This window comes from Aspergillus ochraceoroseus, assembly GCF_002846915.1.
Source record: "Aspergillus ochraceoroseus IBT 24754 chromosome Unknown P175scaffold_8, whole genome shotgun sequence".
Classification (NCBI taxonomy): Eukaryota; Fungi; Ascomycota; class Eurotiomycetes; order Eurotiales; family Aspergillaceae; genus Aspergillus; species Aspergillus ochraceoroseus.
This window is the reverse complement of record NW_024468483.1, coordinates 1503842-1516705: the sequence shown is the minus strand read 5'-3', so window position 1 is coordinate 1516705 and position 12864 is coordinate 1503842. Positions and strand designations below refer to the sequence as shown.

General features: G+C 50.7%; 4 protein-coding genes across 4 annotated transcripts; 2 read left to right on the top strand and 2 right to left on the bottom strand.

Annotated features, from left to right (window-relative positions):
- Positions 1 to 149: 149 nt before the first annotated feature.
- P175DRAFT_0518806 (TVP38/TMEM64 family protein) lies at positions 150 to 2096 on the top strand. Its single transcript, XM_040899073.1, has 3 exons — positions 150 to 1054; positions 1109 to 1528; positions 1590 to 2096. Exons 1-3 carry the CDS (start codon positions 585 to 587, stop codon positions 1990 to 1992), a joined length of 1293 nt encoding a protein of 430 aa, XP_040749834.1. The 5' UTR covers positions 150 to 584; the 3' UTR covers positions 1993 to 2096.
- Positions 2097 to 2997: 901 nt separating this feature from the next.
- Positions 2998 to 6024, top strand: aof2 (putative lysine-specific histone demethylase Aof2; the record flags this gene model as incomplete). The annotated part of the gene is made up of 1 exon (XM_040894244.1): positions 2998 to 6024. The coding sequence occupies one exon, from the start codon at positions 2998 to 3000 to the stop codon at positions 6022 to 6024; it is 3027 nt and encodes a 1008-aa protein (XP_040749833.1).
- Positions 6025 to 6439: 415 nt separating this feature from the next.
- trr1 (thioredoxin-disulfide reductase TRR1) lies at positions 6440 to 8706 on the bottom strand. The gene is made up of 4 exons (XM_040892939.1): positions 8388 to 8706; positions 7984 to 8306; positions 7015 to 7914; positions 6440 to 6946 (listed from the first exon to the last, which is right to left on the bottom strand). The coding sequence occupies exons 1-4, from the start codon at positions 8582 to 8584 to the stop codon at positions 6855 to 6857; spliced, it is 1512 nt and encodes a 503-aa protein (XP_040749832.1). The 5' UTR covers positions 8585 to 8706; the 3' UTR covers positions 6440 to 6854.
- Positions 8707 to 8760: 54 nt separating this feature from the next.
- P175DRAFT_0443499 (uncharacterized protein) lies at positions 8761 to 12854 on the bottom strand (the record flags this gene model as incomplete). The annotated part of the gene is made up of 6 exons (XM_040894181.1): positions 8761 to 9524; positions 9596 to 9891; positions 9948 to 10150; positions 10204 to 10329; positions 10386 to 11650; positions 11726 to 12854. The coding sequence occupies 6 exons, from the start codon at positions 12852 to 12854 to the stop codon at positions 8761 to 8763; spliced, it is 3783 nt and encodes a 1260-aa protein (XP_040749831.1).
- Positions 12855 to 12864: the final 10 nt, after the last annotated feature.

Below are 12864 nucleotides of genomic sequence, written 5' to 3'. Positions count from 1 at the left end.
GTTGTTGTTATGGAGTACATGTTGTCCTGCTGAATCGTGGTCGTACGGTAAATTTCGGTATCAATGTTACCACTGGATAGCCATTAGTTTATTCCTAATAATAATCCGAATTGCTACAGTCCAACAAGAAATAATTAATTCATCCACGACTCAAGCTCTCTGGGGACTTGATTTTCAGCTTCATTCCTTGTTTTATTTTATTTTTCTGGCGCTATTTATGAAGTCTTTTGAAATCCCTAGGTGATTGCTGACTCTCTACGTCTCTCCTTCGACTAATCGACTAAGGAACAGGCAACACTTGTCTCTCTCTCGCTCACTCACACATCCAAGTCCTCCTACTTTTTCACTCATGTTCCGTTCCTCATTGAGGGTCAAGGTCTGCCCTCTTTGATCGCGACCATCGAACTCATTATATCTCATCGAATCTTATTACAGTACAACAAATAGCCCCCCTCCGGGTTTTCTGGCTCGAACCCTTCCCTTTGCCCTGCACGACCGCATTTTACCCACTCTACCCACTCGCAGATCGCCTTGCTCCAGACCACCACGGTTATCCTATCAGTCCACCTCTTGTACCTCCAAAAATGCCCGCGGACTATACATCAACTGCCCGGGCTCTCTCCCTCTCAAGTTCTCCATCAAGATCGCCGTCCCCGTTAGAGGATAATTCGCGTCCACCATGGAGCCAAACAGCGAACAGCAATCGGAATTCTACCGTCTTCCCGAACCAGAGGTCCCCTACCATGGCCGGCCAGATAAGGACCCGAGTAACAGAAATATCTCAACGCATAACCGCCGCATGGCAGAGAATGACTCTTTGGCAAAGAGTTGGAGCCGTGCTCGCTGCCATCCTCGCTAATCTCTTGGGATTTGGCTTTCTGTTCCTTACCGGGAAGGTGTTCATCTGGCTCGGCCCAGTTGCAGAAGAATGGGAGCAGTCGAAGCTGGTATTTTTGATTTTGTGGCTGGCCGTGTTCTTCGTATCATTCCCTCCGCTAGTCGGCTGGTCTACCTTTGGCACGATTTCGGGCTACCTGTTCGGAGTATGGAAAGGGTAAGTTGCCTGCGGTACCCTCCTTCGTGCCGGACTGGGCTTACGCATAAACAGGTGGCTTCTCTATGCGAGTGCAACCATCTTGGGGTCGACCTGCTCCTTCATTGCTTCCCGAACCGTCCTCTCGAAGTTTGTGCATCGACTCATGGAGCGCGACAAGCGGTTCGCTGCTCTCTCCCTAACGCTCAAGTATGACGGGCTTAAACTGTTGTGCATGATTCGCCTGTGCCCACTGCCTTACTCCATCTGCAATGGAGCAGTGTCGACTTTCCCTACGGTCCAGCCGTTGACCTACGGGCTGGCTACCGCCATAATATCCCCCAAATTGCTTGTTCCAGCCTTTATTGGCAACAGACTCCGAGTGCTTTACGAAAAGAATGAGGAGATGAGCGTGGGCTCAAAGCTTGTAAATATCTTTAGCATCATCATCTCCATCGCCATCGGTATCTTTACCGGGTTGTATATATACAAAAGGTAAGGAAGACGACTCTCCAGGTCAGGTGCGATTTGCCCCATGTCCGCTCACTTTTACTAGAACCCTGGCGCGCGCCAAAGAATTAGAGGCGAGGGAGAGGGCTGATATCCGGAATTCCCTCCAAGCCGACCACGCCGCTCACCGTCCCCACCAACCCTTTTCGGAGGATCCAGATGTCAATGCTGCAGCGACAACCTTGGCACGCGATGAGGAGGAGCGCATTGGATTCAATGATTTTGACGACGATACTGTCGATTTAGTGATTGATGATGACGAAGAAGAAGAAGAAGAAGAAGAAGAAGAAGAAGAAGAAGAAGAAAGCCCCAGTGATCGCACCCCCTCACGGAAAAAGTCCCAATATCGGGATGAGTTCACGGACAATGAGTCGGATGTCTTTCGGGATGGCGATGGAACGGATGGGGAGACATACACTCTGCATACGCATGTACGGAGGGGGGAGTAATGGCCCTAAGACTTGATATCCAGTGTTTTATGTAGCTAGACGATTGGAGTCTTCCGTAAGTATTTATGTACATCCATCTAAAGTATATAATAATAACATGCGTGTATGAATTATGTTTCTGTCTGTGATTACGATGAATCTTTTCCCTATTCAGACGGAGAAAATCCTCTGCCAAGGCTCTTCCGCTGGTCGAGAACAATTTAACGAAACTCATTGATGCGCTCTCCCTCCATCATCTTCAAGCGTTTCGTTTTTTTTTGGATTCTGATCAATCCGCTAGTCTACCAAGAATCCTCCGTTTTTCTTGACTGTGGCTTGACTAGACTCCTTTTCCTACTTCCTCTGTTCCTGGGTACCCCGTTGCAAGGGTGACTTCGGAGACCTGTAAGTCCAGCCCTCCTCCCCTCTACATATGCAGCTGCTGCTATCATGTTATCTTCCATGCAACATATGATAATTTGGAGTATTCTGACCCAGTTTCAAGGTATCTGGCGCGTGTACGCTCATCCTCAGTACCCATCGTCCTTGCGTTCCCGACATCACACAATTTCTCCTGGGACAGTGGACCGACCCACCATGGATGGATATGTTCAGATCTGATCGCTAACAGATCGCAACCCACGCAATGGATCGATATTGCCCTTCCACTCAAGTCACAATAGCCTGACTATTCCTCACCAGGTCCATACTTAGTCAGGCTTGCCTTACCTGCCCTAGAGAAAGTAGAACAATTGCCACCGACCCGTTCCGATACCTCTCTTGCTAGTAAAGATGGATGCTACCTCTCCAAAGGAGAAATTTCATCAAGATCCCCAGAATGGTGCTAGTATAAATAGCCATGGTCAGCCGGCGGAGCCACTAAATGGAACACTGGTGAGGAATGAGCTCCAACTTCCATATCCGGTACCGGCCTCAGGGCCGTCTCAGAATGGTGACTCTGTCGCGCACCCGAATAACAGCAATTTATCCAATGGACTAGGGACTAGAAATTCCGCCATAGATGACATGAATCATGGCCATGGCCACCTTGCAGATATCAAGGGGAACCTACCAAATGAATCCACCACCGCGTCCTTTTTCTCGACACCAAGCCAGGGAAAATCATCAACCGCGCCGTCGACCAATCTAAACTCCATGTCCTCGGCTCCTACCCCAGCAGATTCGAGAACAAAGGATATTATGTCGGAATTTGCCAACTATCGCCCCCGTTCCTCGATCCCAGTCCGTCTTCCGGCGCCAGTGTACGCCCAACAATGTGTGGCTGCCGCCTACGCATCTAGACTGAACCCATATGCACTCCATCAAAAAGAACAAGAGGCGTTGCAGGACCACCTGTGTCACCTTCATGTTACAGTTTATCTTAACATACGAAACGGAATACTTCGTCTCTGGACTAGAAATCCAATGGTAAGTGTGACCAAAGAGGAGGCCCTGGGATGCGCCAAGGATTACCGTTGGATGAATCTTGCTTCTTTCGCGTATGAATGGCTGGTGCGAAATGGATATATTAACTTCGGATGCGTCGAGATCCCTGTGCCCTTGCTCCCTCCCAAGAAAGGCCGGCGGAAGGAGGGCCCTATAATTGTTGTTATTGGGGCGGGCATGGCAGGCTTGGGCTGTGCGCGGCAGCTAGAAGGATTTTTCAACCACTATCGTGACACATCGACAACACCCCGTGTCGTTGTATTAGAAGGGAGACGCAGACTTGGCGGACGCATCTACTCACATCCACTACCAGGCCTTCAGTCGTCCACATTACCTCCGGGGCTAGTTCCCAAGGCTGAAATGGGCGCCCAAATCGTTGTCGGGTTCGACCATGGCAACCCCTTAGATCAAATTATTCGAGGCCAGCTGGCGCTCTCATACCATTTACTACGCGACATATCTACCATATATGATATAGATGGGTCTCCGGTGGATGAAGTCCGGGATGCCATGGACGAGAGGCTCTATAACGATGTACTCGACCGCTCGGGGTTCTATCGACACAAGTCACTTCTCGTCCCCACTGCGGAAGGAGATCGGGATCTGGTCAACACCGGGCGCGACACGTCGATAAGTGACGGCGTGACAGTGAGGCGATATGAAGAGGCCAGAGCGGCTGGCACCGTTGGGTTGTTGCTTCCTGCTAAACGTCTCCGTCGGGGTGTCGGCCACAAGACGGCGGAGATTAAACCCACCGGAGCTCCCGTACCGGACCTGGACCCTGCTGAAGAACCTCCCGCGGCCTTTGCATGCCAAACGATGGGTTGGAAACTAAATGAAGGGATTTCGCCCAAAGATAATATCGACTTGGATGCCGTCGCTAAGGCATCTCAATTTCAAACCTTGGGGAATGTGATGGATGAAGGGGTCCATCAGTACCAGCGTATGCTGCCTTTGACGCCGAAGGATATGCGACTGATTAACTGGCACTTGGCGAATCTGGAATACGCCAACGCAACAAACATTAGCAGACTAAGCCTGTCCGGATGGGACCAGGACATGGGTAACGAGTTTGAGGGTGAGCACTCACAAGTAATTGGTGGGTTTCAGCAAGTGCCTTATGGATTGTGGTCGTCCCCAACGAAACTCGACGTGCGAACCAACAAAATCGTGACAAGCATCACATATAGCAGCTCTGCTGGATCAGCGAAACAGAAGGCAATAGTCCACTGCGACGATGGGGACTCGATTACCGCAGATACGGTAGTTTATACAGGTTCTCTGGGTACCTTAAAGCACCGAACCGTGCAATTCTCACCCCCTCTTCCGGAGTGGAAATTAGGCGCGATTGATCGCCTTGGTTTCGGAGTCATGAATAAAGTGATTCTAGCATTCGACCAGCCCTTCTGGGATACGGAGAGGGATATGTTTGGTCTTCTTCGTGAGCCCAAGAACCGTGAAAGCATGGTGCAAGAAGACTACGCCGCCAATCGGGGTCGATTCTACCTGTTCTGGAACTGCATGAAGACGACCGGTCTCCCCGTTCTGATCGCGCTCATGGCTGGGGATGCAGCCCACCAAGCAGAATGCACGCCCGACGCCGAGATTATCACCGAAGTCATGAGCCAGCTCCGCAATGTCTTCAAAAATGTGGCTGTCCCCGATCCGTTGGAGACTATCATTACCCGCTGGGGCACAGACAAATTCACCAAAGGAAGCTACTCCTATGTAGCTGCCCAAGCCTTACCCGGAGACTACGATCTAATGGCCAAGTCCATCGGCAACCTACACTTCGCCGGAGAAGCCACCTGTGGCACCCATCCTGCCACCGTACATGGCGCATATCTATCAGGACTCCGAGCCGCATCACAGATCATCAACTCCATCCTGGGACCTATCCAGATCCCCGAACCCCTCGTCCCAGACAAGGGCAAGACAGTTCCACTAGGCACGGGGGTTCTTGCACAAACACAGCCCCATCATATTCCCCTTGACAATAACTCTTCATCCCTCGAAGCCCACGACTACTACTACTACTACTACCACCCTAACCACCAACAATCCAAACCTCAAAAGCCTCCAGCAACCACCCGGGCCGCCTACGAACAAGCCATGCTCGACGCAGTCTATGCCGAAACGGGGCCTCCAATCCCGCGGCCCACGCGATCTGGCCTCAACCCCTTCCTCCTCTATCAAAAAGACTTCTGGCCCAAAGCACGCTCCCAGTGCGACACGGCGCACCAAACCACCACCAAAGACCCCACTGCCAAGGCACCCCGCGACGCCGTCCGCCAGGCCCTCGGTCTGATGTGGCGACAGGCCAGCGAGGAAGAAAAAAGGCCCTACCTCGAGCAAGCCGCCTTGAACCGGCAAGCAAATGCGGAGATCTCGGCCCGGTGGCGCCTGGATTCGGCCCAGTGGGCGAAACAGTCTTCGAGTGCGAAAAAGAGATGGAGAGAAGCCAACCCGTTTGAGTCTTGGCTCGGTGCTCCTGCTCCTGCGGTTGTTGAGCCTCCTACTGGCGAGGAGCCGCCGTTGAAGAAACTGAATCCATCCCCTTCTCTTCCTGTTTCTGCTCCTCTTTCTTCCCAGGGGAACGGGTCGTAGCGAGAGTATCAGAACCCATTCATGTGATATACCCGATTCGCCTCTCTCTCTCTCTCTCTCTCCATCATTACTAGACTCTAACCTAGAGTAGAAGAATGAATTCTGTGATATTTATGCCTCTCCTAGGGTATCATAGGCGATCACGTGTTATGCATGCATACATGGACTACCCAACGCGCCCGAGCATCAGCTATGAGATCTTCTGTTTTTAACTTATTTTACTATCGTGTATTTTACACTTTCTGTATTCAAGCAATGCAAGACTATGTATGTACTATGCTGAAGTTGTTTCAAGAGTCCTCAGAAGGAGGGTTACTCTATCATTCTATTCTATGTGTAATGGCATTCATGAATCATGATCAGACCATACATATGCAGAGAATGCCATCATCAAGAGCAGCAGCAAGTTCAGTATGTTATTACTGCGAGATCGTCAAAAAAGAAAAAAAGTAATCAGAGACCACCACTCAATTGACAGTGCAGTAGTTTAGAAGAAAAAAAAAAAAGAAAAAAAAAAAAAAAAGGCGCTGAAGTCTAGTAGATAATAGTATGAACAGAAGAAAACAAAACATCCCAGGGACATGCCAAATGAGGAAATGAAATAAGGGAAAAGGGAGGAAGGAAGAAATGATATGACATGACATGACATGAAAAGAGTCCAGGTAGGTATATGTTGATAGGAGATGAAAGGGAGGGGGTGTTTTGTTCTGTTCTGTTTTGGGTTTTTTTTCTATCCCAGAGCAAAAGTTTGATTGGAGGGCTAAAATGTGCATGATGAGTAGTAGTGGTTAGGAGGAAAGGGTGAAATTCAAGGCGGCTCGTTTCGATATTTAAAGAACAGGGTTGGCAGCGGCAGGCTCCTCGTGGGATTCGCCCTCGGAGATGAACTTTTCTGCATCCAGAGCAGCCATGCAGCCAGATCCTAGAAATCTGTTAGTGAGCCGTTCTTGAAGTGCATTTACTCATACAAAGGTAGAACAAGGAACTTACCAGCACTGGTAATGGCCTGGCGGTAGCGCTTGTCTTGCACATCACCGCAAGCGAAAACTCCCTCGAGGCTGGTAATGGTGCTGCCGGGTTTGGTCTTAATGTAGCCATCCTCGTCGAGCTCGATCTGGCCCTTCACCAGGTTATTGGCAGGGTCGTGGCCCACAGCGTAGAAGAGACCGTTGGCCTCAACAACCTCCTCGGCACCGGTGACGGTGTCCTTCACACGGAGGTGGGTCATCAGGCCATTAGGCTTGTTCTCTCCGAGAACCTCGGTAGCAACAGAGTTGAAGCGGACCTTGACCTTGGGGTGGGAGAGGAGACGGTTGGCCATGGCCTTGCTGGCACGGAGCTTGTCGCGACGGACAAGGACAGTGACGCCGCTACCATACTTGGCCAGGAACATGGCCTCCTCGGCAGCGGAGTCACCACCACCGATCACGAACAGGGGCTTGTTGCGGAAAATGGGCACAGCACCGTCACAGACAGCGCAGGCACTGATTCCGTTCTGCCAGTAGGTCTCCTCACCGGGAAGGTCAAGGCGACGAGCGTTGGCGCCAGTAGCGATGATAACAGCATCGGCAGTGCGGGCAGGCTCGTTCTCAGGGCCATCGTTCCACTCAGTCCACAGCTTGAAGGGACGCTGCGACAGGTCCAACCTGGAGATGGTCTCGGTGATCACCTCGGTTCCAAACCGGATGGATTGTTTGCGCATATTGTCCATCAGCTCTGATCCACCAATGCCGTCGGGGAAACCAGGGAAGTTTTCGATATCGGTAGTGGTGGTGAGCTGGCCACCGGCAGCAGTACCATTGGCAAGCATACCCTCATAGAGGACAGGTTGGAGTTCTGCTCGCGAGAGGTATATAGCGGCGGTATGAGCGGCGGGGCCGGAGCCAATGACTTTGGAGGGGAAAGGAAGGAAAGGTCAGTGATAGGAGAAAGGGGACACATAAGATGGATGGCACTTACTAACTACTTTGCTGTGTACCATCCTGGATGTAGAATTGACGCGCAGGGGCGTCGAGAACGGGGTTGATAAGGCCGAGGCAGAGGAGGGAGAGTTCTGGTGAAGGGGGGACGCAGCGGCAGCGGTCAAGGCGAGGGAGGATCTTAAAGAGGAGAAGAAGGGAAAGCGACGGAAGGCTGAGGAAAACAGATTGGCGGTTTTTATTTCCAAGGCAAAAAGAATCGGAAGACAGGTCTCGAGAGACAGACGGAGGGGAGGAGGGGAGGGTTTTAATGGCAGCAAAGAGGGGCAACTGGTGGAGACGACCAAGAGGACGAAAGAAGGGCTGGACGAACAGGATTAGCTAAGAGGAAGGACGAAATAATCTGATAAGGGATAGTTAGGGATAGTTAGTTAGTTAACTTACCAAGCAATGATCTGTAAGCGAAAGACTGACGAGAAACCGCAAAAGGAGGAAATGAACGACTTGTGAGGCCCGAAAATTTGCGTCCGAAATCCCGATTTGCGAGTTTGCCCCGTCGAGGCCCGGTCACGTGGCAGGCCGAGACCGCGGTTGATTATCGAGCAGATCCGCATGTCTTTTCCTACACGCACTGCCTGCATCTGTTAAGAAGGAGAATGGCACTATCAATGCCGTGTATCCAATGTTATGTGGGGGGGAGGGGGGTATATACAAATGCAGGGTATCTCATCTCAATCATCAATCATCAATCATGTCATAGATAGATATACAGCAAGAAAAACAAAAAAGAAAAGAAAAAAGGGCAACCTCTTTTGGTTTACAGCCGCCGGCCAAACCACTTCCTCCGTTTTGGATTCTCTTGGACGTCAGGTTCGGGTTCCAGGTCTAGATCAGACTCATATTCGTCATCGAGAGGTCCATGGCCATGCGCTCTGGCTTCATTGACCTCCTCCTCCCCTTCTCTATTGTACTCCTCTCCCTCGTCATTGAACCCGTATTCCGCTTCGTTGTTGTCGGCCGCTGAATGCTTGCTCGCGTTGTTTCGACGCATTCCGAGCCATTTTCGCCATCCCTTGGTAATTGGTGCCGCGGGGGGATCGTACTCAGTACCGTCATACCATAACGCAGGAACGAGGAGTTTGTACGGTGCTGTGATACCCGATGGGTCTTTAGGGTTAAGTTCGAGGTTCAGAGTCACAGCTAATCCTCCTTCTAAGTTGACAAAAGTACCTGCGCCATCGTTCTCCCGTTTAGCAGCTTTCTTGGCTGCCTTTTGGCTTAGGTTCGTGGGACGGCGAAGGAATGGACCAGGCCGGAAGTCTTCAGGGGGCGGGAAATAAGATTCGCCTGTTCCTGCCGGGGGCAAAGATGAGTCCATACTCATCCGTCGGCCAGCAGCGGCTCCGCCGAGGTTGAATTCCTTGGTTGGAGGGCGTCCTTTGTGTGAGAGTCGTCGAAGAAGGCCACCCTGAGGCCTATCTCCACGGGTTAATGACAGAGTTCTCTGGAGCATGTTCGGGCGCGGCTCCTCTGGAGTAGGTGATGATGCTTCGGTTTTTGGAGTTGCTGCTGGTGTAGAGCCTAATTTCAGTTAGATGGGTTGCTTTACAGAAAAAAAAAAAAAAAAAAAGGGACCCATGATAGATACCTACCTGGCTGATATACACGAATGGAACACCAGTTCCGCCGTGGTAGCAAGCGCTTGTTATTTCGTGCCTTGTTATTCACATCATGTGTGAAAATAGGTATCATGTCTTCGTCCGTGTTGGTGTCCATATGGTGGACGTGATTACGTCTGTTAAGTGTGTCCGAAATCATTTCGGTTGTGGGCATGTCTGCAATTCCGGATGCAATGATGTTAGGCATGTATCGATAGTCTTTATCTTTGGGTATATTCAAGCTCGGGTTTGAATAAAATTGTCCTATTGCGGCCAGATGCACATCACCACTATAAGCAGGTTAATAATCAGTCTTGCCCAGGAAACCAAAAATTCTATCCCATACCTTAAAATTGTTACTCGAATAGATTTCTCCGCAGCCAAATCTTGGAGGTCCTCTATCAAGTATGTCCGTTCGGATTTGTGGTGTTTGGCTGTCCAGTGGTCATCAAAAATCTCAACTTTACCGCCGTGCTTGTTAACGAATCCGCCAAATAAACCAGCTTTACCGAGTGATTGGCGGCTATTGAGGATGTTCTTGACTACCGCCTACACGAATAGTTAGATAAGAAGAAAGCATTCGGAAAGACTTCGCAACATACCACTCGAGGATAGGCAACCGGAATGCTCGACAACACTATTAAATGCTTGGTTTCACCTTTTGTAAGTTCACGGTGGCATCGGTCCCAAATCAGATCAGTAGTATGTTCGGTTAATATTTCGTCACACTATATCTTGTCAGCATCGGTTCGTGCCTTGCCTGCGACTGGGCTTTATATCCTACCATTCGTTCCGTTCTGCAGTCCAATCCAAGAAGAGCCATCCCACCACCGAGGGACAGGAAGATATTTCGACTGCGTTGGTTAATATACGGCCCTGGCTCTGCTCCAAGAAGCCAGCTAGGTTCGTCCACCTCAGTTTCCTCTGGCACACTATGATGCTGGAAGAGCAAGTAATATTTGAAGGCAATATTACCAAGTCCCGAGATTACCGGTGAGCTCATAAATTCATCCGGATAGGACCCGAATCCCTCAAGAATTTCATGGTCATTCCAAATGTTCACCATGGGTATTTGAGAGCTGGCAAGGGAGAAAAGACCCTGAGAGAACCACCTCGAGTAGTTCTCCAGATAGGACATTTCCAATTCGGCCTTGAATTCCACGTGGAGCGGAGCGTCGTATTTGTCATAACTATCTTTGATCTTAAGCCATTCCTGGAAATGCAAGGAGTTGGCAATAACATTATCGTTGAAGATCTGATCTCCACCTCCAATCATCACATGGAAGGGCCGAGTTTGATGTTCGTTGAGTACATCTCGCCACAGAGGGTCGGGGCCACAGAACTTGTTCGAATCTACGCCTGGGGTGAAGCCGTTGCAGGAATGGAACATGATATTCATCGACTGGCCTTTGGCGGGCACCCAAAACCCGATAGCTGGTCCTTGGTTTAGACGATATGCAACCCGCTGTTGCTTCTCCCCGAGCTCAATCTCAATGTTGAACCTCCAAAACGTGACATCTCTCCCGGAATCAGCATACAGACGGAAGCCAGTAATCTCTTTGTACGTTCCAGCCGTCTCGCCGTCCATTGAATGAATTCTATTGGCCGGGATTGGTTGTTTGGTTCCCTCGCTGTTGTGGTCAACAGCGCTGGCGGACATTTCGTAGATGCCATCGTCGCTTTCAACCAAGGAAAGATCTAGTTCTTCCTCCGTATGTTCAACCGGCTTCACGTAGAGAGGGCGCCCATCACGACCTAGCTTCATCAGCCCAGCTGTTGGGTCGATATATTCAGGCGCAAGCTGCACCCCCTCGCTGTTGATCTCCGCAGGAGGGGGAGGAAGAATGTCCATCGGCTGGGAGAACAACCGTATGGTAGGTCGCGGTTCATATGAGGAGACTGAGTCCTTCGTGACAATTAATATGCTGCCTCTCCAGGTTTCTTTCTCAACCGGCCCATGGGGTCCATCGACTCGCACACGTTTCAATCCAGTGTAGCGAAGCAAGGGCCCACACTTCAAAAAGATTAAGGGCTGGAAACGCTTGTGGGCTGCTAAGAGTTAGTTCTGATTTGACATCCAAACCAAGTCCATCTCGGTGGCTGTTGTTGGGTTTAATAACTTACATGTTAACTTTTGAGCGGGTGGCTTTTGATAATTTTTCGGGAGCGCTCTACTCTGCCTGCGATTCTGGGTTTCCCCCCCCTCCCACCAAGCCTTGCTCTTGTCAACATCCAGGTTCTGAAAGTCAAAATCGGACATATTGAGTCGTCCGGTTGGTGCAGTCTTCCATTCTGATAGAGGAGGGGGTGTTGGTGGTGGAACATTGAATGAAACGGTATTTCGTTTGGGCTTCGATTGCGAGTTTTGGAGCTTGTCAAGTCCTCCGAGTTCTACCGATTTTTCGACATCCCAAATCTCATTTGGGTTGTTCAGATTGGTGACAGCAGGGCCGGTAGTAGCTAGGTCTTGAAAGGGTTGTCCGTTCGTTCCCACCTGTTGCAGGCCGCTACTGGGTGCCGAAGCCCAGCCCTTATTGTTGAAGGAATGATGCCCAGGTTGTTGTTGTTGCTGTTGTCGATAATTTTGGCCACTGTCAGGCATTCTTGGAGGACCCGAGGGGACAGAACCACGAGAGAGGGGGTTGCGGTTAATTGGACCTTGGTTCTGGTTCGGTGCCTGGGGAGCCATGCGCGCTCCATCAGATTGATAATTGACAGAAACTGAGCGTCGTGGGACGGTGCCCGCTTTCACCACCTGCGTGCCCCGAGGCTTATTTCTAGCATACTGCGATTCTTCCAGTGGGCGTGCCACAGCAGGCTGAAAAGCCGGTGCTCCACCGCGGGCAGTCCTAGGTCGTTCGCGAGCTGGCTCCGGCTGGGCACTTATATTCTCTAGTTCCTCCTCGTTTCGGCTATCAGGTTGTTTTACCTTCTGGGTAGAAGACCGGGGAGGAGAAGAAGAAGAAGCACCCGGTTGAGGCGCGATTGGCACTGGAGGCACAGGGTTTACTGCAGATTTGGCGGATGCTGCCGCCATGCGCTCCTTCAGCTTTCTCTCGGCCTCCAGAGCACGCGCTCGCTTTTCTTCTTTACTGATTCCGCCCAAAGCTACTTCAAGCTTTTGGAGCGGTGATCGATCCGAAGCCCAGTTATGCTGTTGGTCGCTGGAAGTACGCACAGTATTTGAACGACTCAAAGGCGAGGAGTGGAATTGCGAGACAGGCGATCCTTTGTTAAGGTCTTCCTCTTGCATCGCGAATGCC

What these genes read in the sequence shown, in the direction of transcription:
- P175DRAFT_0518806 (XM_040899073.1), top strand. Translation starts at nt 585, where the DNA reads ATGCCCGCGGACTATACATCAACTGCCCGGGCTCTCTCCCTCTCAAGT. An exon ending in CTGTTCGGAGTATGGAAAGG is followed by an intron (nt 1,055 to 1,108) that starts GTAAGTTGCCTG and finishes ACGCATAAACAG; the next exon opens with GTGGCTTCTCTATGCGAGTG. An exon ending in GGGTTGTATATATACAAAAG is followed by an intron (nt 1,529 to 1,589) that starts GTAAGGAAGACG and finishes CACTTTTACTAG; the next exon opens with AACCCTGGCGCGCGCCAAAG.
- trr1 (XM_040892939.1), bottom strand. Translation starts at nt 8,584, where the DNA reads ATGCAGGCAGTGCGTGTAGGAAAAGACATGCGGATCTGCTCGATAATC. An exon ending in CGCTTACAGATCATTGCTTG is followed by an intron (nt 8,307 to 8,387) that starts GTAAGTTAACTA and finishes CTGTTCGTCCAG; the next exon opens with CCCTTCTTTCGTCCTCTTGG. An exon ending in CCAGGCCATTACCAGTGCTG is followed by an intron (nt 6,947 to 7,014) that starts GTAAGTTCCTTG and finishes ACAGATTTCTAG; the next exon opens with GATCTGGCTGCATGGCTGCT.